Source organism: Eleutherodactylus coqui, chromosome 4 (genome assembly GCF_035609145.1).
Source record: "Eleutherodactylus coqui strain aEleCoq1 chromosome 4, aEleCoq1.hap1, whole genome shotgun sequence".
Taxonomy (NCBI): Eukaryota; Metazoa; Chordata; class Amphibia; order Anura; family Eleutherodactylidae; genus Eleutherodactylus; species Eleutherodactylus coqui.
The window spans coordinates 8,067,026-8,091,087 of NC_089840.1; the positions used below are offsets into that span (position 1 = coordinate 8,067,026).

Consider the following 24,062-nt stretch of genomic DNA (forward strand, 5'->3'; position numbering starts at 1 on the left):
GCAGTGGGAGGGTAAGCAGTGCCTCCCTCTTACAAGGCCATCAATAGTAGATCGGTGAGGGTCCACTGCCCAGAACCCCATTGATCAGTTGTTTGCTGGGTCAGTGTGCTCATGGGCAGAGCAGATTTCTGCAGGAAATGGACAGCTCCATTTCCACAGTAGTGGCCAGGTTTGGTATTGCCGGCATTGAAGAGAATGGGAACTTGGCTTATAATACCATGCATGGCCACAGAAGTTGACATGAAGCTGCTTCCTGCAGAAATCAGTTCCTTGTACTAGCACACCTGCCCTGTGAACAGCTGATTAGCGGGGGTCCCAGGTGGCGGACCCCTGCCACTGTGCTTTTGATGGCGTGTACTTTGGATAATCCATCAATAGTTTGCATATGACAAGGGTCACTGAGTGCAAGGCTGTGCTTTCTACCTGGCTCCCTCTCCCCAGCTGTCCGCTCAGGAAGCCAGGGCCGGGTACATGCATCAGACTCCCCTCATACATGTGGGAATGCCCCCTGTCCTGTGACCCCATAACCTTAGTTTATGCTTCTTCTAAGGCAGGACAGGTTACCTTTAAGAATCACAAGCAACACATTCTTGCAAAATACAAAAGAGGAAACGTGTGAAATTACAAAACTTCCTCCTGCCGACCTCTGGCATTCTGTACATTGAGGAGACCTTGTAACTATAGCACTACGCAGCCTAACGCCATATTGTGGTCTTAGCGGATGTGTGGCCATTGTCCCGGGACAAGGAAGAGGTTTAGCTCTGCTGACATCCATTTCGGTACAGAAGAGCAGAGAAGGAAGGAGCAAGCCGGTGGGAAGGCCCTGGATGCTGGGAAGGTCCTGGCTGGGCTCCAGAGAGGGAGGGGTAGGAAGAGCGCTCACTGCCATCAGGGCCTGGCAGCGGCTGTAGGCCTCCTGGAGACCCTGTACCTTCCTGGGTCTGATCAAGAAGACATCCTATAGAATGTGGCCCCTTCTCCTGGCACTGACCACCCTGATGCCCGTCTCCTTCAGCAGCATTACAAGGGGTGAGTTGCTGCCAGGGCTGATGCCTGCAGCCTGGCAGCGGTGTGTGAGGGTGATGGCTCCCAGACTGTTATATGTTCTGAATAGCTCGGCTTGTTGCATTGTTGATGTAGTAGAGCTGAGTTTGTCATTTTGATAACGCATCTATTCAATAGGTTTTACAAAGGACAGCTAAATCAGCAATACGGCAACAGTCTGTGTAGAGATAGAATATACTGTGTGTGTATATACATATATATATATTAATGTGTGTGTATACTGTGTCAAAAACAATCCGCCCCCAGACGAAGTTGTCATTCTGCTGCAGACCCCGTCCTGTGGTTCCATCTCAGGCAGATCTGTAGATGATGAGAGTTGTGGTGATTAGATGAACGGTCTTCTCACCGGAGGCCCTAAAAGTGGTTCCCCCCCCCCTTGGCCTATAAGAGGCTCTCGGAGGCTCCTTGTGTGTAGTGACCTCTTCTTCCACTTGTAGATCTTGTTGACCACTAGACGCCTCTACGACGCAGAGAAGAGATGTCACCCCGTTACCAGAGGGGGCGCATTATTGGGATGGGAGAAGCTGGATGGTCGTATCCATGAATTGTCCCCCACCGGCCGTTCTGACCAGACTGTTAGGAGGTAATAGGGTCACACAAGGGGACCCCGGGCTCAGGACGCCCCCTACAGACCACCAGTAGAGAGGAGTGTCTGACCAGACTGTTAGGAGGTGTTGGGACCAGTAGATGGGTGAGGGCACACAAGGTGACCGGGCTCAGGACCCCCTACAGACCACCAGTAGAGAGAAGCATCTGACCAGACTGTTAGGGGGTATTGGGACCAGTGGATGAGGGCACACAAGGTGACCGGGATCAGGACGCCCCCTACAGACCACCAGTAAGGAGGAGTGTCTGACCAGACTGTTAGAAGGTGTTGGGACCAGTGGATGAGGGCACACAAGGTGACCGGGCTCAGGGTGCCCCCTACAGACCACCAGTAGGGAGGAGCGTCTGACCAGACTGTTAGGGGGTGTTGGGAACAGTGGATGGGGGCACACAATGTGACCGGGATCAGGACGCCCCCTACAGACCACCAGTAAGGAGGAGTGTCTGACTAGACTGTTGGGATCAGTGGATGGGGGCACACAAGGTGACCGGGCTTAGGACACCCCCTACAGACCACCAGTAGAGAGGAGCGTCTGACCAGACTGTTAGGAGGTGTTGGGACCAATGGATGAGGGGCACACAAGGTGACCGGGCTCAGGGTGCCCCCTACAGACCACCAGTAGGGAGGAGCGTCTGACCAGACTGTTAGGGGGTGTTGGGAACAGTGGATGGGGGCACACAATGTGACCGGGATCAGGACGCCCCCTACAGACCACCAGTAAGGAGGAGTGTCTGACTAGACTGTTGGGATCAGTGGATGGGGGCACACAATGTGACCGGGATCAGGACGCCCCCTACAGACCACCAGTAGAGAGGAGTGTCTGACTAGACTGTTGGGATCAGTGGATGGGGGCACACAAGGTGACCGGGCTCAGGACCCCCCTACAGACCACCAGTAGAGAGGAGTTTCTGACAAGACTGTCTGGAAGTATTGGAACCAGTGGATGGGGGGCACACAAAGTGACCGGGCTCAGGACCTCCATAAAGACCACTAGTAGAGGAGCTTCTGACCAGACTGTTAGGAAGTGTTGGGACTAGTGGATGTGTGAGGGCACACAAGGTGACCGGGCTCAGGATGCCCCCTACAGACCACCAGCTGAGAGGAGGGTCTGATCGTCCAACAAGCACCAGCAGCTCCAAGTGTTTCATTGTCTGCCATCCAGAGATAGGGGGCGCTATCATTACACCCAAGCGCTTGGCGGAAGGATATTTGGTCTAACTAATTTTGGTCTAATTTGGCCCAGTATGTGTATGATATGCCGGTCACCGGCGGCTCCTCAGCAGTACAACATTGAGTGACTCACGCAGTGTTTTATGCACTACAGGACAGATGAAAGCATACGGGGTGGCTGCTTAGCCCGATACTTGCGCATATAGTATAAGGGGGCTGTTTTGGCCAAAATATTCACCAATACCTCGTATTTATCAGTAACACGCGGGGCGGCTTTGAACCCTGAGGGAGCCCGGGGCGCCACTCCAGTGTCGTTCACCTATGAGGTGCAGAGCCACCCACTGGAATGAAATATGGTGTCATCAATAGGTTGCAAGCCTGCATGGTGCACTACACGTACTATAGGGCCTGACGCTCTTGGCATTCTTTATCTATGTGCAGATATTGTACTAAGCAGCCTTCCCCTCAATATATGGAAGGTGTGTGAGTGGTTGTTCATCAGTAACTTCAGCTGTGCAATTTTCTTCCATATAGCAGTTTGGCTGTTTGCATGCTGAGGGTTGTGGTGCTTCTATCTGCCCTCTTCTATTAGTATATTGGTAAATATATGGATGCTTTCTGGGATTTTGTGCTTACCCTGATTTAAAAAGGACCATTTCTTGCCACGTAATGAGATGAGCAGGTGCTAAATAGAGGAAGGATATGGCATGCAGTGCTGGTGTAGAAGAGGCTAAAGAAGCTGAAAGAGCAGTGCTGAGGTGACTGAGCCTGAGAGAGCTGGGGGCAGCACTGCCCAGGGAGGAGCAGGAGCGCTCAACATCTGCGGAGAAGAGCGCTCCTGACTCCTGCAGGCAACGCTGTTCGACCGCTGGGGTTGGTAGAAGGTGCGACGACTGCTCAACAAATTATAAGTGAGGTTGGCCTCAAATGGACACTGGGTTTACTCACCGTAGGATTACAAGGAGTTAGTCAGCAGGCCTGCTGCAGAAGACAGAGGCTGCACCAAGGGGACTGGACTGTTTACAGCCTGAGGTATCTTTACAGGTGGAGGTGTGTAAGCTTTAGATCACAGACATCCAGAGTCAGTATGTCAAAAGCAAAAATCAAAGATGTTTAGAGGATGAAAATGGTAAATTGGTTCCTCTTTTGTATCTGTTTTCTCTCAGAAAGTAAATGCAACATCAGCTGATCTTCCCTGGGCTATTGGGGGAATAAAAGAATGCAGGCTATCTATAAGCAGAGAGATGGTGAGGGAACACATAGCTAACTTACATGAATTCAAGTCTCAAGGTCCAGATGAATTACATCCTAGGATACTAAAGGAAGCAGCAAAGGAAATTGCTGAATCACTCGCTGGAATCTTTGGTAATTCCTGGAGAGCAGGAGAAGTCCCAGAAGATTGGAAAAGGGCAAATGTTGTCCCTAGCTTCAAAAAAGGGAAGAAGGTGGATCCAGGAAACTACAGGCCTGTGAGCCTGACCTCTATATCGGGAAAGATCTTTGGACAAATTACTAAACAGCATGTATGAAAGTACTTGGATAAAAATGCAGTAATTAACCAGAGCCAGCATGGGTTTGTAACAAACAAGTCATGCGAGATTAATCTAATCTCCTTCTATGACAAAACCACCGACTGGGTTGATCAGGGAAATGCGATGGATATAGTATATCTTGACTTTAGTAAAGCATTTGACAAAGTATCTTATACCATACTTATTGAAAAAATAACCAAATATGGGATTGACAAGGCAACTGTTAGGTGGATTCATACTTGGCTGAGTGATCGTACTGAAATAGTGGTCATAAATGGCTGCACATCCAAGTGGAAGAATGTATCAAGTGGGGACCACAAGGCTCTGTCCTGGGCCCCGTGTTGGTCAACATTGTTATAAATGATCTGGAGGAGGGAATTGATGGGAAACTGATCAAATTTGCCGATGACACAAAGCTAGGATGGATAGCTAACACCAGGGAAGAGAGAGAGTATTCAAAAAGATGTAGAGAAGATTGCACAGTGGTCAGCGACTAACACAATGGTATTTAACAAGGAGAAATGCAAAGTCGTTCATCTGGGCAAGAAAAATGAAGAAAGCACATACAGAATGGGAGGAATTGGGCTAAGCAGCAGCACATGTGAAAAAGACTTGGGTATACTAATAGATCACAGACTGAACATGAGTCAACAGTGTGATGCAGCAGCCAAAAAGGCAAACACAATTCTGGGATGTATTGAGAGAAGCATAGAGTCTAGATCACGTGAGGTCATTATCCCCCTCTACTCTTCCTTAGTCAGACCTCATCTGGAATACTGGGTCCAGTTCTGGGCACCCCACTTTAAAAAAAAAGACAGACAAACTGGAACAAGTTCAGAGAAGAGCTACCAGGATAGTGAGCGGTCTGCAAATCATGTCCTATGAGGAACGGTTAAAGGATCTGGGAATGTTTAGTTTGCAGAAGAGAAGGCTGAGAGGAGACTTAATAGCGGTCTACAAATATCTGAAGGGCTGTCACAGTGCAGAGGGATCAGCCCTATTCTCATCTGCACAAGGAAAGACTAGAAGCAATGGGATGAAACTGAAAGGGAGGAGACACAGATTAGATATCAGACAGTGAGGGGGATCAATGAGTGGAACAGGTTGCCACAGGAGGTGGGGAGTTCTCCTTCAATGGAAGTCTTCAGAGGCCGGGCAGACATCTGTCTGGGATGATTTAGTGAATCCTGCACTGAGCAGGGGGTTGGACCCGATGACCCCGGAGGTCCTTCCAACTCTACCATTCTATGGTTCTAGGAGACTGTGTTGCTAGTAGCAGAGTGTTAACTATATCGCTCTGTAGGTACTGTTACCTATTAGCTGATAGAACGTTGTGAATCGAAGGTACAAGTCCAGCTGCTTAATCCTTATCCTTTCATTGTTTATTTTTGTTTGTGTTCTCAAATACTGTAGACTTTGCCCCATCTGCTGTATCACATCCTAAATCCTGCGTCGCCATACCTCCACCTGCCACACCGGGAGGGACGCCAACAAGTTCCTTTCACTTGGCTGCACTATTTATACATAGTACTAAGGCTGTGAATGGAATCCTTGCCCTAAGTGAAGGAAATCTGGGCTGTTCCGCTGGTTTCAGGTATTTGATGGCCTTGCGCTAACATCTATTGAGGGCGGGGTTGAGCCGCTGACGGTGTTTGTTTTCTGGTTGGCACCATCCTGTTTTTGGGGGGTTTCTGACTCACCCAGTCCATTCATTGTTGATTCCGCTGTTTCCAGCGTTATCTGTGATCACATAACTCCACCCAACAAGGTGATTTCCAGCCATTTATTGTAAGAAGATGCTGTGAAGTGTGACCTGCGCTGCGGCTTGCTTATAGTGCTGCAAGCTCCTGCAGAGGGGGGTTTTCTTTGCAGAGTATCTCACTTGATTCTGTGGGACAGATGAAAGCAGAAGTGCACAGATGTGGTCTGAAAAGTCGCTGTTCTCATCTGCCGTTTATTATTTCTGCTTACTGTTGTGTTGGGTTGAGGTCTAGCGACGTAGGATGCAGCAGATGGAACTGTAACGGGAGAACGGAAGGGGTTAAATGCCATTGTGCTTGTAGACTTCTCTGTGGTTGTGGACCTTCAGAGGCAGAGGTCACATGGTTTACTGTGATGTTGGGGCTTCAGGGTGAAAAGGAGCTTTGGCCACACCCTAGAAAGGTCCTAGAAATCACTGGGACGGTCTTGCTGGGACTGTAAATGGGGACCAAGCCCCGCCCCTGGGGATGTAATGGGAGCCATCTTGGCTGGATTGTTACATTATAAGAGGATACGGGAAGAAGAACAGTTTAGAGTTGTGTGAATTCATTGACATCTACTGTTCAGTTATGTGCGTGTACATCGCACGCGTAATACGCAATGACATTATCTGTGAGCCGGCCCTCAGGAAACTATTATCCTGGAAACATCGAGGAGTGCGGCGAGGATCCAACATAGAAATATAGGAGAGATTATAGATGTATAAACCGTAAAAAGGTAAAATACGTCTCAAACAGCCAAAAAATGGCTTCCTGGATTATGCGGTTAAAAAGACAGATTTCGGCGCAGCCGGAGCCTCCGATCTGATCTTATGTTCTTGTATTGTTTTTCAGGTGTTTAATTTTATTATTTATTCACTAGCGGGCGTGGTCTATACATTAGTGGGTGTGGTCTACACACGCGCATCAGTGGGCGTGGTCTATACATAAGTGGGCGTGTCCATCTTACCAGGAGATGTTTCTCCACTGCTCAGTGATGCAAGTTTTCTGCTGTTTTGCCTGCTGGAGTCTTGCCTTTCAGTATACTCTCTACGCCGTTACATGAGAAACCCCCGCAGTTGGCAGTGAGCCCCCGGCTAGTCTAGCACTGATGACCGGCCTCGCTGGAAGTCGCTCCGGTCGCCGGATTTTCCCATTTAATGTGGATTCACACTAAAACTGATCCGCGGAAAACTTGTTACGTGATTTTATACCGCACTGCAGGGTCACGGGGAGAATTACCATACAGGGGGCGCCAATCATGAGAGGGGCGAGGGCTCTAATAAAGGGGCCATTCAGTGTATGTTGACAATAAGTGGCGATGACTATGGGGTGACCATTGAGTTTCCTCCACCCTCCACTACTCCCCGTCTCATCGGTTTATACTTACCTGTGTGTTTTCCCGTTCGCAGATCTTGCGGCACCAACTAACGTTCACGTTGATTCCTACAACATGAAGCACGTGCTCAGATGGGATCCGGTGCCAGATGCCTCGCTGCCTGTAACGTACAGCGTAGAATGTGAACTGTAAGTCCTGCATGATACATATCTCTATCACTACGGTCTGAGGACCACCAGGGATCATTCTATGAACCTGCCCAAGGAAAATACAGGATTTTTACAGTCCGGGTGCGTTGGTGCCTACAGCAGAGATGGCAAGATGTATAATACTCACATTGCTAACTTCCTACATCTTTGCATCGGGTGGTCTAGGGGTTAGTGATAACATTCTTGCAATATCCCCGGGGTCTACAGTAGGTAGCAATTAATATCTGGTGGTCTAGGATAATGAAGGGGTTTTTGTTGATATCCATTGATGTAGGAAGGTTAGGGGTTAATATCTAATACCCCTGGAGGGCTGGAGTTGTTAACACTTGAAGGGGCTGTACCAAGATTACAAGTTCTCCCCTCCCTGCAGGATAGGGGGTCATTTGCTGATTGGTGGGGCTCTTCCATTGATCCAGAGAATGGGGGTCCCACGTTCCCTGTCCTCCTCACTGCAGGGTTGCTGCACCCCCCACAGTGAGGAGGAGACTGCGGAACCCACCTGGGTATTTCCGTCCCCCTATTGAAATGAATGGAGTGCCAACCGCACATACTCAGCCAGCCCTCCCTCGATGCTGACCTCGCTGCTGGGGGAGGAACGACCCCACAGTAAGATCTTCAAGGTCGGTGGGGGTTTCAGCAGCGAGACCCCCACTGATCAGCGACTTATTCCTTATGCTGTGGATAGCCAATAACGTGTAATTGTGGTACAACCTCTTTAATATTATGTAACAGTATATACCTTATTGTTATGAGGTTTAGGATCGTGAAGGGGTTAATGATGGCGGTCGGAGGCAGGAGGTTTTCTTTACTTATTCTACATAGATCCAGAACTCAGATCGGGGGGGGCAGAGCGTTGGTTAGCGTCAATATTTGTAAAACAATACCGGAAACCATTAGGCCGGCGGCACGCGCGGGGGGGGGGGGGTCAGATATCGCATGTGGGAGCCCGCAGTGTAATCCAGCCCTGTCCCGGCCGGCGACCCCGCATGCCTGGTGTCTTCTGTAATGCTGATGACTGCGGACGCTCGCCGTCGGTCATGCGCAGTACAGATATATATTTTTTAGTTTTTTGTTTCCCCCGCGCCATCACTAAGCGAAGGTGGCGGGTACCTGCGCCAATCTGCAATGACTGTTGTTGGGCCGTGGGTCGTCCGTGCGGAATCCACACAGGAATAGAACAGGCTGCCATTTTATTTCTGCTCGTGGAAATTGCTATTCGCTAATCTGAGCGCATACGCGAATGTTCTATTTCTGTAATGTGTGCAGACAGCCGTGGATGGACCGTACGGGTGACGATCGCCGATTCAGATTTGGTCTATATAGAATTAAGTACAAATAGAAACAAAGATGGTAAAAAGATTATCCTGAGTCGCAGCATATATTATATTCTAGAGCTGCATTCACAGTTCTGCTGGCTTCAGTGCTGAAATCTCCTTGTATTCCATATTGATTCAATGTCTGTACAGAACTGCTGCCGATAATCTTCATTTTTGGAATTCTGTTCTTACATTGCAGCTCTGGAGTATAATGTATGTATGCAGTGACTCCACCAGCAGAATAGTGAGTGCAGCTCTGGAGTATAATACTGGATGTAACTCAGGATCAGTACAGGATAAGTAATGTATGTACACAGTGACTCCACCAGCAGAATAGTGAGTGCAGCTCTGGGGTATAATACAGGATGTAACTCAGGAGCAGTACAGGATAAGTAATGTATGTACATAGTGACTCCACCAGCAGAATAGTGAGTGCAGCTCTGGAGTATAATACTGGATGTAACTCAGGATCAGTACAGGATAAGTAATGTATGTACACAGTAACTCCACCAGCAGAATAGTGAGTGCAGCTCTGGAGTATAATACAGGATGTAACTCTGGATCAGTACAGGATAAGTAATGTATGTACACAGTGACTCCACCAGCAGAATAGTGAGTGCAGCTCTGGGGTATAATACAGGATGTAACTCTGGATCAGTACAGGATAAGTAATGTATGTACACAGTGACACCACCAGCAGTATAGTGAGTGCAGCTCTGCAGTATAATACAGGATGTAACTCAGGATCAGTACAGGATAAGTAATGTATGTATACAGTGACTCCACCAGCAGAATAGTAAGTGCAGCTCTGGAGTATAATACAGGATGTAACTCAGGATCAGTACAGGATAAGTAATGTATGTACACAGTGACTCCACCAGCAGAATAGTGAGTGCAGCTCTTGAGTATAATTCAGGATGTAACTCAGGATCAGTACAGGATAAGTAATGTATGTACACAGTGACACCACCAGCAGTATAGTGAGTGCAGCTCTGGAGTATAATTCAGGATGTAACTCAGGATCAGTACAGGATAAGTAATGTATGTACACAGTGACACCACCAGCAGTATAGTGAGTGCAGCTCTGCAGTATAATACAGGATGTAACTCAGGATCAGTACAGGATAAGTAATGTATGTATACAGTGACTCCACCAGCAGAATAGTAAGTGCAGCTCTGGAGTATAATACAGGATGTAACTCAGGATCAGTACAGGATAAGTAATGTATGTACACAGTGACTCCACCAGCAGAATAGTGAGTGCAGCTCTTGAGTATAATTCAGGATGTAACTCAGGATCAGTACAGGATAAGTAATGTATGTACACAGTGACACCACCAGCAGTATAGTGAGTGCAGCTCTGGAGTATAATTCAGGATGTAACTCAGGATCAGTACAGGATAAGTAATGTATGTACACAGTGACACCACCAGCAGTATAGTGAGTGCAGCTCTGCAGTATAATACAGGATGTAACTCAGGATCAGTACAGGATAAGTAATGTATGTATACAGTGACTCCACCAGCAGAATAGTAAGTGCAGCTCTGGAGTATAATACAGGATGTAACTCAGGATCAGTACAGGATAAGTAATGTATGTACACAGTGACTCCACCAGCAGAATAGTGAGTGCAGCTCTGGAGTATAATTCAGGATGTAACTCAGGATCAGTACAGGATAAGTAATGTATGTACACAGTGACACCACCAGCAGTATAGTGAGTGCAGCTCTGGAGTATAATTCAGGATGTAACTCAGGATCAGTACAGGATAAGTAATGTATGTACACAGTGACACCACCAGCAGTATAGTGAGTGCAGCTCTGCAGTATAATACAGGATGTAACTCAGGATCAGTACAGGATAAGTAATGTATGTACACCGTGACTCCACCACCAGCAGAATAGTGAGTGCAGCTCTGGAGTATAATACATGATGTAACTCAGGGTCAGTACAGGATAAGTAATGTATGTACACAGTGACTCCACCAGCAGAATAGTGAGTGCAGCTCTGGAGTATAATACAGGATGTAACTCCGAATCAGTACAGGATAAGTAATGTATGTACACAGTGACTCCACCAGCAGAATAGTGAGTGCAGCTCTGGAGTATAATACAGGATGTAACTCTGGATCAGTACAGGATAAGTAATGTATGTACACAGTGACTCCACCAGCAGAATAGTGAGTGCAGCTCTGGAGTATAATACAGGATGTAACTCAGGATCAGTACAGGATAAGTAATGTATGTACACAGTGACACCACCAGCAGTATAGTGAGTGCAGCTCTGCAGTATAATACAGGATGTAACTCAGGATCAGTACAGGATAAGTAATGTATGTACACCGTGACTCCACCACCAGCAGAATAGTGAGTGCAGCTCTGGAGTATAATACATGATGTAACTCAGGGTCAGTACAGGATAAGTAATGTATGTACACAGTGACTCCACCAGCAGAATAGTGAGTGCAGCTCTGGAGTATAATACAGGATGTAACTCAGCATCAGTACAGGATAAGTAATGTATGTACACAGTGACTCCACCAGCAGAATAGTGAGTGCAGCTCTGGAGTATAATACAGGATGTAATTCAGGAGCAGTACAGGATAAGTAATGTATGTACACAGTGTCTCCACCAGCAGAATAGTGAGTGCAGCTCTGGAGCATAATACATGATGTAACTGAGGATCAGTATAGGATAAGTAATGTATGTACACAGTGACTTCACCAGCAGAATAGTGAGTGCAGCTCTGGAGTATAATACAGGATGTAACTCAGGATCAGTACAGGATAAGTAATGTATATACACAGTGATTCCACCAGCAGAATAGTGAGTGCAGCTCTGGAGTATAATACAGGATGTAACTCAGGATCAGTACAGGATAAGTAATGTATGTACACAGTGACTCCACCAGCAGAATAGTGAGTGCAGCTCTGGAGCATAATACATGATGTAACTGAGGATCAGTATAGGATAAGTAATGTATGTACACAGTGACTTCACCAGCAGAATAGTGAGTGCAGCTCTGGAGTATAATACAGGATGTAACTCAGGATCAGTACAGGATAAGTAATGTATATACACAGTGATTCCACCAGCAGAATAGTGAGTGCAGCTCTGGAGTATAATACAGGATGTAACTCAGGATCAGTACAGGATAAGTAATGTATGTATACAGTGACTCCACCAGCAGAATAGTGAGTGCAGCTCTGGAGCATAATACATGATGTAACTGAGGATCAGTATAGGATAAGTAATGTATGTACACAGTGACTTCACCAGCAGAATAGTGAGTGCAGCTCTGGAGTATAATACAGGATGTAACTCAGGATCAGTACAGGATAAGTAATGTATATACACAGTGATTCCACCAGCAGAATAGTGAGTGCAGCTCTGGAGTATAATACAGGATGTAACTCAGGATCAGTACAGGATAAGTAATGTATGTATACAGTGACTCCACCAGCAGAATAGTGAGTGCAGCTCTGGAGTATAATACAGGATGTAATTCAGGATCAGTACAGGATAAGTAATGTATGTACACAGTGACTCCACCAGCAGCAGAATAGTGAGTGCAGCTCTGGGGTATAATACAGGATGTAACTCAGGATCAGTACAGGATAAGTAATGTATGTACACAGTGACTCCACCAGCAGAATAGTGAGTGCAGCTCTGCAGTATAATACAGGATGTAACATAGAATATTCTGTAAAAAGCTCCTCACTGTTGGACTCACTCTTCCAACCGTGTTTTGGATACTATATGTGATGCGTGTATATGTTCTCTGTCTATATATTCCAGGCGCATTAGTTCTTATCCGATGTGTAAGAACATCACTGAGACTCACTGTGATTTCACACACAAAATACAACCTTTTTGGAGAGCGATATATAAAGTCCGAGCTGAGCAGGGACAGAGGATGTCCGCCTGGGCCGAAGTACCTCCATTTCAAGCAAATAAAGACAGTAAGTAGAAGGAGTAACTTGACTTGCTGCACATTAGGAGTTCCCCCGCTTGTGCAATTTTATGTCTGTGTGGACAGAAGGGCGGCCTGTTATGGTTGGAACATTAAAGGGGTTCTTCCCTTTTACTTATAAGTGTCCCTCTAAGCCGATCACAAGATATCCTGCTGCTGGTCCCCAATGATTCACTATAATGTGTGCAGTAACCCTGCAGCGCCCCCAGAGGGGAAATGGAGCATTACACAGCGCCAATTCACAACCCTTGACTGTCCCTGTAATGCACAGGGGCTCCAAATTTCCCAAACTGGCGGCCTCAGGAGTGCTGGGCCATATTGCCCTGATGTTTATGTACTACCTGAACCTTTCCTGCTTGTATTATGTTATCGTCGTTCGCCTCTTGTGTTTTTATGGTAATTTATGTGTCGTCTTCTGCTTTGCAGCGAAAATTGGTCCGGTCCAATCCCTCGTCCTGAAGCCCCACGGAAACTCCATGACTGTAGATTTTTCTCCTCCATTTCCACCAGTTTCAGACACTTTTAGGTTTAAATACCGGCTGTATTACGGGAAGGAAGGCGCTGATGATAAGGTGCGTCACTTCAATGACCCTTGTAACATTTGGGTATGAGCCGTTCTACGCAGGAAGCTTTAGATTGGCGTCTCTGGAGTGTAAACAGGAGACCTCCAAGCAAAGATGAGCTTTTCCCAATACAAATCTGCAAAACGATTAACAACTAATATACATAAGCGATCGCAAGAATGATATATCACAAAATACCATCCTACCGCCATATAGTACCCAAATAATACCAGCATACTGTTGTAAAAAGAAGAATGGCTATGCAATGCACAAATAATACTGACTGTGCTGAAAATTGGCTACATTGTGCTCAAATGTAGCCACTGTGTCAGTAATCAGCATACTGTGCTCAGCTGACAAGGCTGTATAATACCGCCATGCAATGCTCAGAAATCCGAACCAACTCAAAGAGCGCAACCAAAGTGCACAAACAGACGAGCTCAGATTTTACTCTCCATATAATAATCTGTTTTATGTTCCACTAGTGACTCTAGTATTAGCAACTATTAAAGGTGTTTCCCATTACTGACATTCATTCCTTACGTGATAAATGTCCGACCGCTGGGACCCCAGTGATGTTGAGACCGGCCACCAGGACTCCCCATATGAAGTGAGTGGCGGTACATATGTGTGAACACCTCTCCCTTCATTTCTATGGGATGAATGAAGATTGTGAGCACATCGATGTCCGCCTGCCCCATAGAAATGAATGGAGTGCTGGTCACATGGGGCATCCAGGGGGTCTCAGGATTATTGGGGTCCCAGCGGTCAGATTCTAGGGATCTTCTAAGTATCCCCTCTATGAGCCAGAACAGAGACTTGTTCTCTAAGAATGGCCGCCGCTCTGGCAGAGTCGAGCTGTCCTTGTACCACATTCATCTTAATGGCCTTCATGTAATACTACGTCTCCCCTGCAGAGGTCGCTGCAGGAAAACATCTAGCTGACCGCAGCTTCTCCCAGCAAAATCAACTTTTTGCTGTCCGTACCTGATAAGATGTCAGATGAAGCTCGCTCGTGTAAACGCACCTCATGTAAATGCGCTATCCATCGGAGAAAATCAGAATAATATTGCAAATCCAAAGATTTCTTATTTTTTTTCATGCGGGTGCGATGAGAAGAATGGGCGCTATCACCCAAAAATAGGACATGCTGCAGTTTTTCTCGCTCATGTAAAAGCCTCCATTGAAGACCATGGATTCTTTCCCCGTGTGACCGCTGCACATCTTGCCAACAGAAATCCATAGGCGCATGTTAAACCACGGCTGCAACATACAGTAGAAGCAGAAACCAGAAAGTGGCAACAGCGCTCATAATACATTTACTATCAGAGGTGTACATACCTGTAATCAATCCTCCAACCACATTACATAATGCAAGGCTCTTGGTATATAATGTGATCAAATCATATTGGCCCATCTACCAACGTCCAGGTGACCGCGCTCAGATGGGTCCTAACGCTAATACCAGGTGGTTTAATCTCAACCTGGGAAAGTTGGGTTGCTACCTCTCAGAATGCTCCTCTCTTGGGACTAAGCCTACAAATAACACCAGGGAGGGTAGGATATCATTCATATGCTCCAGTAGGAGGGACAGAAGGTGGGATTAGTGTTAGGACCCATCTGAACGCTCGGTCGCCTGGACGTTGGTAGATGGGCCATTATGATTTGATCACATTATATACCAAGAGCCTTGCATTATGTAATGCGGTTGGAGGATTGATTACAGGTATATAGACCTCTGATAGTAAATGTGTTTTGAGGTTTGTTGCCCCTTTTTGGTGTTTGCTGCTGCAGGAAACCCGCCCCTTGTGCACGCACCCTAAATACTGACCCGCTGACTCTGCCTCGGACCTGCATGCAATTAGTTACTGTTTCCACTTCAGTCGGATATTATCATATTTGTCATGTGACCCACAGATGGAGGTTTCTTTGGTGTTAACACATTACGTGCTGGACAACCTGGAAGAACAGACCATGTACTGTGTGCAAGTAAAGGCTTCCACCGAAAGAATGGAAGGTCAAACGAGTGACCCCCAATGTGCAAAGACGATGGCTAGAGGTAAATCTACCCGGATGAGTGGATCACAACATACTGCATAATGCATGTTGTATCCCATGTGTGGCACATTGGTGTCTGATGTATCACGTGTCATACATATACATATAGATCATGTTCCCTCTGAAAATAAGACCTATCTGGAAAATAAGGTATCAGAGTTTGTAAACCCCACCTCCAGGAAGTGATTCATCTGATTTGGTTCTCAAATGTGGCGGCTGAGCAAATCAGTGCAGAATTCGGTGAACCAATCACAGCCATTCAATGCGATGGCTGGGATTGGTTCATCGAGCGCTGCATTGATTGGATGAGCCGTAGCGCAATCACAGCAATCGCTTCCTGGAGGTGGGGTTTACAGGCTCTGTTATCAGGAAGCAATGTTCTGTCGGCTACTGCAGGCAAGCTGCCGAAACTCCGGAGACCAGCGGAAAGGACCATGCTAGGTAACTTGCACACAGACTTTTTTACTGTGATTACAGCGGCGTTCTGAACGCCGCAGTAATCCTGATATAATGCTGCCATTGATTTCAATAACAGCCTCGCAGACATGCGCTCGAGCACTATTTTTGCCTGCCATCTGTTCTATTTTTTGCATTTAGCGCACCTCATCAATGATGGGGGGGCTAAAGCCGCTGTCGGAGGCAGGAACGATGTGAAAGTAAAATCGCGCTCTGCCGCTGTTATAAGACATCCCCCGAAAATAGGCCCTAGCACCTTTTTTGGGACAAAAATTAATATGACAGGGTTTATTTTTGGGGAAACACCGTATATATATAATATATGTATCATTACTTACATGTCGTCCGTCTTCTGTGCCGTTATCCCTTGAATCCGCCGCTTCCGTCTCCCGGTTTTCAGTCTGCCAAGATGGCCCCTGCAATCTTTTATCTAGCTAATACAAGCTGTGCATCAGCGGTGTGAGGGACAATGACGCAGAAGATGGGCGACGGGTAAAATAACTCCCCCTCTGGTCCCTGGACAGAATATTGCCCTGGAGGCAGAGGGTGACAGCCCGCATGTTGGTCATTATCGCTGCCTCACCCGGAGAGTCCCGAGGAGTAGAATCCCTGCAGGAACCTGGGATAGTGGGATGCCGATCGCCGCCGGCGCTGAATACAATCCTTGTGACAAGAGATACAAGGGCTGATTAATAAGCTTTTATACCCTTTTCTTTCTTCTTTCCTCCCATATTCAGAATACTCTGGAAAAGATTTGGCGCTGATCGTCACCGTCGTGTTCGCCGTCTGCGGGATCTGCTGCTTCACTGGATATGTGATATATAGGAACCATGCTGTCCTCAAGCGTCTTCTGTATCCTCCTTTCAGGATGCCGTATCACATGCAGGAGGTGAGTGTCGGGGTCCATTGTGACTTGTGTGACCTTCGCCCTAAAGGGGTGTTCTTAAAGGGGGTCGTCGCCTGCCTACTACTGAGGAACAATCACAGGGACCCTCGACTAGCCGGAGAACGGTGCTCACAAATGTCACGAGGGTACCCATACGATGAAGAGACGTCGCATCCTTGTTGTTCCTGTATCCCCATAGACTTTGAATAAGAAGGCCATGTGGATTAAAGTGACCTTCCAGTGTCAGGACAAGGTTCTGTCTAAGGGCCGCAGAGGGTGGAGGATATATTACCTGCGTTTTTCCCGTCAGTCTCCCCTCCAATCCGCTGGCTCCGGGCCCTGTTTTCAGCTGATCAAGATGGCTGCAGAAATTTTCTAACTATCTAGTGCACACTGATTGGCCAGTGCTGATCACATGAGCAACTCTAGCCAATCAGCAAGCAGTTATTAGGCACAGTGATTGGCTATAGTTGTTCATGTGATCAACACTGGCCAATCAGCGAGCAGTTAGTGTATTCGTAGTCTAACACTACCAATATACTATGGGGATTACGTAGACTGAAGATTGCGTCGGCCATCATGGATGGACAAAAATGAGACCTAGAACCTTGCAGATTGGAGGGACGATGGTGAAGAAAAAAATTGAAGGTGTTCTACGTCCCCCTCGCTGCGAAATTGTGTCCTGAAACTGGAGAGTCGCTTTAAAGGGGTTTTCTGACACTCAGAGGGGAAGGGCGAGAAGCAGAGGGCAAAAACTAACAAACTGAGGCCTCCTCACCAGTCCGGTGTCTCCTGGGTCCATCACAGCGGCTCCGGTTCGCTCCACTCTGGAAGCAGGCAGTTGCCGTTCATTGTGCGCCTGATCATCCAGCCAATCACAGGCTTCAGCAGTCACATGCCATTCATGGCAGAATCACCTCTGAACCCTGTGATTGGCTGAGCAGTCATGCGCACAATGAACAGCATGGGACCGCTGCAGCAACTGTCTGGTTCCGGGCGGCAGCAACCGGCGTAGTAGTGATGGACCTGCGGGACATCCGACCGGTCAGGGTGCATTAAGGCTCTTCCACACGTCTGATAATCGGCACCAACAGTTATCCGAATGTTCTGTTAGCCCGATTACCAGGCCGTGTATAAGATGCCGATCAGTTGATGGATGAGCAAACACTCTATCCTCGGCTGATTGGTGGCGTTTCGCGAGCGCGGGGAAATGTGCAGCCGCCGAGGACGAGGGATCACGATTCTGATTGTTTGTCCCCATAAGCCTGTGTAAAAGAAGATTAAATGAGTGCCAATTAACATGCGCGACGATCGGCAGTTGTAGAAGCACCCCGAGGGATCGGTCACATTTACATGGATCCATTTAAAAAAGAAAAAACGACATAGACAGAAACCGTGGAAGAGGAAGGAAAAGGAAACAAACTGAGGGAAACTGACCGTTTTTTAAGATTCTGGGCAATTCCTACAGATGAACTATCCTCCGGATGGGTCATCAATAGTTAATTGCCGGGACCTGCCCATTGGGAACCCAGCGATCAGCTGATCACCGGCCTGCTGTCAGTGCAGCGGTCTTGGACGCCGTCATCGGGGTGGCAGGTGGTTTTTTTCTTTATGGAAACAATGGCGCCGCAATCTGCACTAATAATTCAGTTTAAAGAATGGAAATCAATCTGAGTGCAGGCAAGCTGGCTTTAACTGAAAGTGACCCTCCTGTCCTGGCCAAATAAAGATGGCCGCAGCGCCTCTCTGACTACCAACATGGGGTGCATCAGGTAGTCTAAGGCACTACATGCTGATCTGATTGGCATGCTAGTGCCCAGCGTACATCAGGTAGTCAGAGGAGCCGTGCCGCCGTCTTTGTCCAGGATGGAAGGTCTCTTTAAGCACTTCAGTCCGAATTGAATGGGAACCGAAATAAAGCCGTTGTTTTCCATTTGGCGGCTCCTCAGATGGAACAGCTGGATGGAAAACAAAAGTGCAGATGTGAACGAGCCCTTATTGTGTTATTTTGTGCCCAGCGCAGCCCCAGCCACTTTTTCCAGAGCCGCGGAAAACCCCTTTAAACACTTCATCAGTGGCAGAAATGGGATAATACAGAATGCAAAGTGCCTGATATCCTGTGAGCGGACTGCAGGCTGTATATACATATCCATGGTCTGACATCAGGCCAAGTGGTTCCCGCTGTCACCTCCCTGTTACCCACCTTTCCGGTACGCCCCTGCTGATCCCTTAGATGTCTGCAGTGCAATGAATTGGCAAGCTGGACTAGTAGTACAAAAACCACTCAGGTTCTACTTACAGTTGAATCATAGTATGACAGAATCGTACAGTTGGAAGGGACCTCCGGGGGTCATCGGGTCATCCAGGGTCATCGGGTCCGACCCCCTGCTCAGTGCAGGATTCACTAAATCATCCCAGACAGATGTCTGTCCGGCCTCTGAAGACTTCCATGGAAGTAGAACTCCCCACCTCCCGTGGCAACCTGCTCCACTCATTGATCCCCCTCACTGTCTAATATCTAATCCGTGTCTCCTCCCTTTCAGTTTCATCCCATTGCTTCTAGTCTTTCCTTGTGCAGATGAGAATAGGGCTGATCCCTCTGCACTGTGACAGCCCTTCAGATATTTGTAGACCGCTATTAAGTCTCCTCTCGGCCTTCTCTTCTGCTAAACATTCCCAGATCCTTATACGTTCCTCATAGGACATGATTTGCAGACCGCTCACCATCCTGGTAACTCTTCTCTGAACTTGCTCCAGTTTGTCTATGTCTTTTATAAAGTTTGGTGCCCAGAACTGGACCCAGTATTCCAGATGAGGTCTGACTAAGGAAGAGTAGAGGGGGATAATGACCTCACATGATCTAGACTCTGTGCTTCTCTTAATACATCCCACAATTGTGTTTGCCTTTTTGGCTGCTGCATCACATTGTTGACTCATGTTCAGTCTGTGATCTATTAGTATACCCAAGTCTTTTTCACATGTGCTGCTGCTTAGCCCAATTCCTCCCATTCTGTATGCGCTTTTTTCATTTTTCTTGCCCAGATGTAGGATTTGCATTTCTCCTTGGTAAATATGATTCTGTTAGTCGCTGCCCACTGTTCAAACTTGTTTAGATCTTTTTGATTATGTCAGTATTAATGTGCACAACCTTGTTTTTCAGTTCTTAGATGATCCTCCACAGCAACTCTACGAGGCCACGTTTAATCACAGGGACGCAAATGAACATGATGATAGTGATTTGGTTATAGAACTGACAGTCCTCTCGGAGGTTGACCAGACGTGTGCGGACCCAAACCTGGTGCCTGCTGAGAAAACCTGAAGCCGCTCCGACTAAACATTGACTCAACTTGCACTTTGCACATATGGAGTCTGTGCAGACGTTACTTTCAGGGCAGAAACACCCTGACTTCTGTGACATGTAAACTCTCAGGACAAGTGCCAGCTTGTGCCAAGGAGGGTCTGACCTTTACCGGACTCATCGTACGACTCCTGGCTCAGACAGACATCAGCATTACTTTCTAGATACACGGATGAAGATGTGAATTGCTTAGGTTACTGTTTATAGACAAGTCGGTGGTGTGTGATCCACCAATGGCTGGATTATGAGACAGGCTTGGTTATTTTTGTAGGATAGTCCTTTTGGTCTTCAGCGGTTTACATTTTGTGGTCCACATACTGGTAGGATTGTGGTTGGAGACTTATGGAGACTCTTCTGCCTTCCATAATTTACACTTCCAGCTTCAGTAGCAATGGCTCTCACTAGAGGAGAAGACCCTTAGGTAAGAGTGTTGAGTTCAATGCTTGTGTCATTTGGTGGAGACCGGACCTGGTGTGGTCCACCAGCTGGAAGGAGAGGCGCAAAGTAGGTGATACAAGGCTGCAGACCTCAAGTGATCATCAACAATGGGGTCATCTGTTAGCTTTTGCTGGAGGATTGAACTCTTTAGTAGGAGTGTGGAGATACAAGGCAGATAGAAGAGATTACTAGGGACATTTTGATAGGATCAGGGTCAGGGTAGGGTTCAAGGACATACGTCATTAAGGCTGAGCTGCAGACATCAAGTGAACGGAGTCTCTTCTAGCTGACTGGGTGTAGATCTAAGACTGTAGAAGTCAAGGAAGTACTGCAAACCCCATTTTCCGTGTGAATATTTCCCAGCTCTCCCCAGAGGGGCTTACACATGGGGAAACATGAAACCAATAGTAATGCCTATCCTTATTTCCTAATCTGGTTTCTTGGAGGAAGCTTTGTCCTCATTGGATGCATCTCCATTGGGAGGAAGCCAGGTTGAGAGTATGGAGTTGGTGCAGCTGATATAAGTGCCTATACTCACCATTAGTGAAGCCATTATGGTGGAGCCATGTCTTCATCAAACCTACCTCCACTATGTATAATAAACTGCAGTATATATTTGCTGGGTGTGTAACACCTAGATTCTATGCCAATTGTAGGTGTTACAACGCCTCCATAGCATCAGCCATTAGAAAGTAGCTCTCCTATAAGTCAATGTCTGACCTTCTAACAAGCCTTGTAACATGACTGGGATATAAGCCAAAGCTAGAAACCTCACCAGAAGTCAAAGATAACCATCTACAAAGAGCAGTTTGGAGTTTTTGCCCCTCATCAGTGCACATTGGGTTTCTGGTTGGCTGGGTGAGAGGCCTGTCACATGGTTCGCTTCAAATAGTTGTAATATCCAGCAGCACAGCCATTAAACCAAGATAGATGGGGGACCTAAGAAAGCAAGCGCTCATCATTCCAGAGTCCGACTGCAAGGAATCCACAGACACTTATTACAACAGGCGTTTGTATAAGCAGGTTCGACCCAATTATATGGGCTTGATAAAGACTATATAATATGGCTGAAACGTTGGTTTTAGTGGACTGAATAAAGATACATCTGAGGATGTGAATACATATTAGGAAGATTCCTGTGTGCCGCTGATACAAACGCCTGCTGTAACAAGGCCGGTCACCGGGGTCAGGAGTAATATTGAACAAACTTTTGTAAAGTTTGGTTCGGACAGTTTGGTGAACTTTGGAAAAATGTTCGGTTCAGTCTGAATTAGTTCTAACTGAACCGAAACTTCACCAACACCCCTCAGATGGTTTACGTGGCTGTGCTGGCCCAATGTGGCTCAGTGGGACCCCTGAGTCCCCATGCTGCTACTTCCTCTAGAGAAGATCATCTTCAGGTTCTTGCCAAACCACATTTCTTTGGTTGGTGTGAGAAGGTAATTTACCTGCAGTTCCTTTGGACTCATTGGACCTGCGCTATCTACTGCGATAAGGCCGGGGGCCCATACGCTCGGCTCCTCGGACAGTTTTTCTCTCTGATGTTGCTGTGAAATGCTGATGAGAAACTGATCCTAGCACTAATGGCATCCCGTACGTCAATGCTGGATGCCAGCTATGGCATTAAACTACTGGTCAGACACAACTGATGGATGGGAAGCCGGTCTAACCAACGCTCTTCTTTCAGCCGACCTCCACACTTGATTTAGCAGAACTTTCATTCAGTGTTATAAGAGGCCGCTCCACCGGTCAGAGACCTCATTTAATGTGCATTTTGGCTCAAACTAGTCTAAGGATGGGGAAACTTGACTTATGGGTTCTTTGCACTTAATTTTGTCATATTGGCTCACTGAGGAGCCGGGAGAATCTTTCATAGTTCATGATTCATTTCAGGAGGTCAAGTGGTCCTTTAAGGGTGATGAAGCATTAAATGGGTGCAGTTACAACCACTAGTCAATGTAATCGGGGTAAATGCCAAGATTCTGGAATGTTTACAGAGCAAAGTTGCTGTAATTAATCGGTTGAGCCCTCGGCTACACACTGATCTAAAGTTCCTCCCCAAATAATATGGCATCTCCCAGGGGTGTAGCTATAGGGGGTGTTGAGGTAGCAGTTGCTACCGGGTCCTGGAGGCTTTGGGAGCCCAAAGACCCCTCTATCATACAGGAAAAAAACAGTATTATAAGGGGCACATGGATGGTTGGGGGGCCATGCTACAGATTTTGCATTGGGGCCCCCGACATTTAGTCTCTGCCAAATGAGAGCGTTTTGCTAGTGTTGCATTGATGGGCTTCTTAAGAGACCCAAGGATACAGAGGAAAGTTGTGGAAGGGCCCTTTTGCTGAACTTTTGCATCCGGGCCCACAAGCCTTTAGCTACGCCTCTGGCGGACTCCCTCCAAACTGCCAAACAGAGCATTGACTGCAGTATGGGCTTTCATAAAATCAATTGCACTGTTATATTAAATAGTGGTGGTGGTGGGGGGGGGGGTCTGCTTGGTCACGCTGGTCTGTCAGTAGCGGCCGCTGGGAGATGCCACATTGCTGCTGCGGGGATGCCGCTCGATCATTTGGTCTTCTCCATCCAGTCCTGCATGCATCAATCCCTATCAATGTGCAGCATGTACAGAGGGACACTATGCAGACGGGATTCTGTTCTCTCTTCACAATTACAGGCTCAAAACTTCTGACAGGCAAATCTTAGGGATCTTTGCTGTTATTTTGTACAAATGCAACTACAGAAATGCACTAATAAAGAGGTTTTTTTTACGTTTTATGATTGTTGCTTATACTTGGAAGACGTTCTGCAAGCCGGTGATGTCACAGCCGCATCACTTCCTGGTACTTTACATGTGTATCTGTGGACTTACTAGGGGTAAAGGGGGCAGGGGTAGTAGTTGCACCCAGGCCCTGGTGCCTGAGGGGTGCAGAGACCCCTCTGCCATGTAAGAAGTGTTACAATTTGCACATGGTAGGTGGAGGTCTGTTACAGATTTGCATTGAGACCCCAAAGCTTTAAAGGCTTTAACCCTTTCCAATCCACTGTCTGACGTCTAAAGACATTCTGATTGAAGCATCTACAGCTCCAATGTCAAAAGATGTCCGGCAGGGTATTCTTACCGTAAATTACTTGCCTCTCTGTTGTCGGGGGCCTCTCCGGCTTGTCACATACTGCAGTACTGGCTCTAAGTCAGCAGATTACAAAATGGCAGAAAGTGAAAGCCCCCTAGGAAACCCTGAATCCAAAATTGGATTGCTAAGAGTTAAAGCAGAATTTTTCATGGATTTTGCTGCAATCCCCAGCCCAACGCACTCGGTCCAGGTGGATGTTACTATGACCTCTGCTGATGATTT

General features: G+C 47.1%; 1 protein-coding gene across 1 annotated transcript; it reads left to right on the top strand.

The window, feature by feature from the left end:
- Positions 1 to 725: 725 nt before the first annotated feature.
- Positions 726 to 23,482, top strand: LOC136625080 (interferon gamma receptor 2-like). Its single transcript, XM_066599034.1, has 7 exons — positions 726 to 1,029; positions 7,526 to 7,640; positions 12,776 to 12,939; positions 13,377 to 13,522; positions 15,431 to 15,572; positions 16,765 to 16,916; positions 20,074 to 23,482. The coding sequence occupies exons 1-7, from the start codon at positions 966 to 968 to the stop codon at positions 20,230 to 20,232; spliced, it is 942 nt and encodes a 313-aa protein (XP_066455131.1). The 5' UTR covers positions 726 to 965; the 3' UTR covers positions 20,233 to 23,482.
- The last annotated feature ends 580 nt before the right edge of the window (positions 23,483 to 24,062 follow it).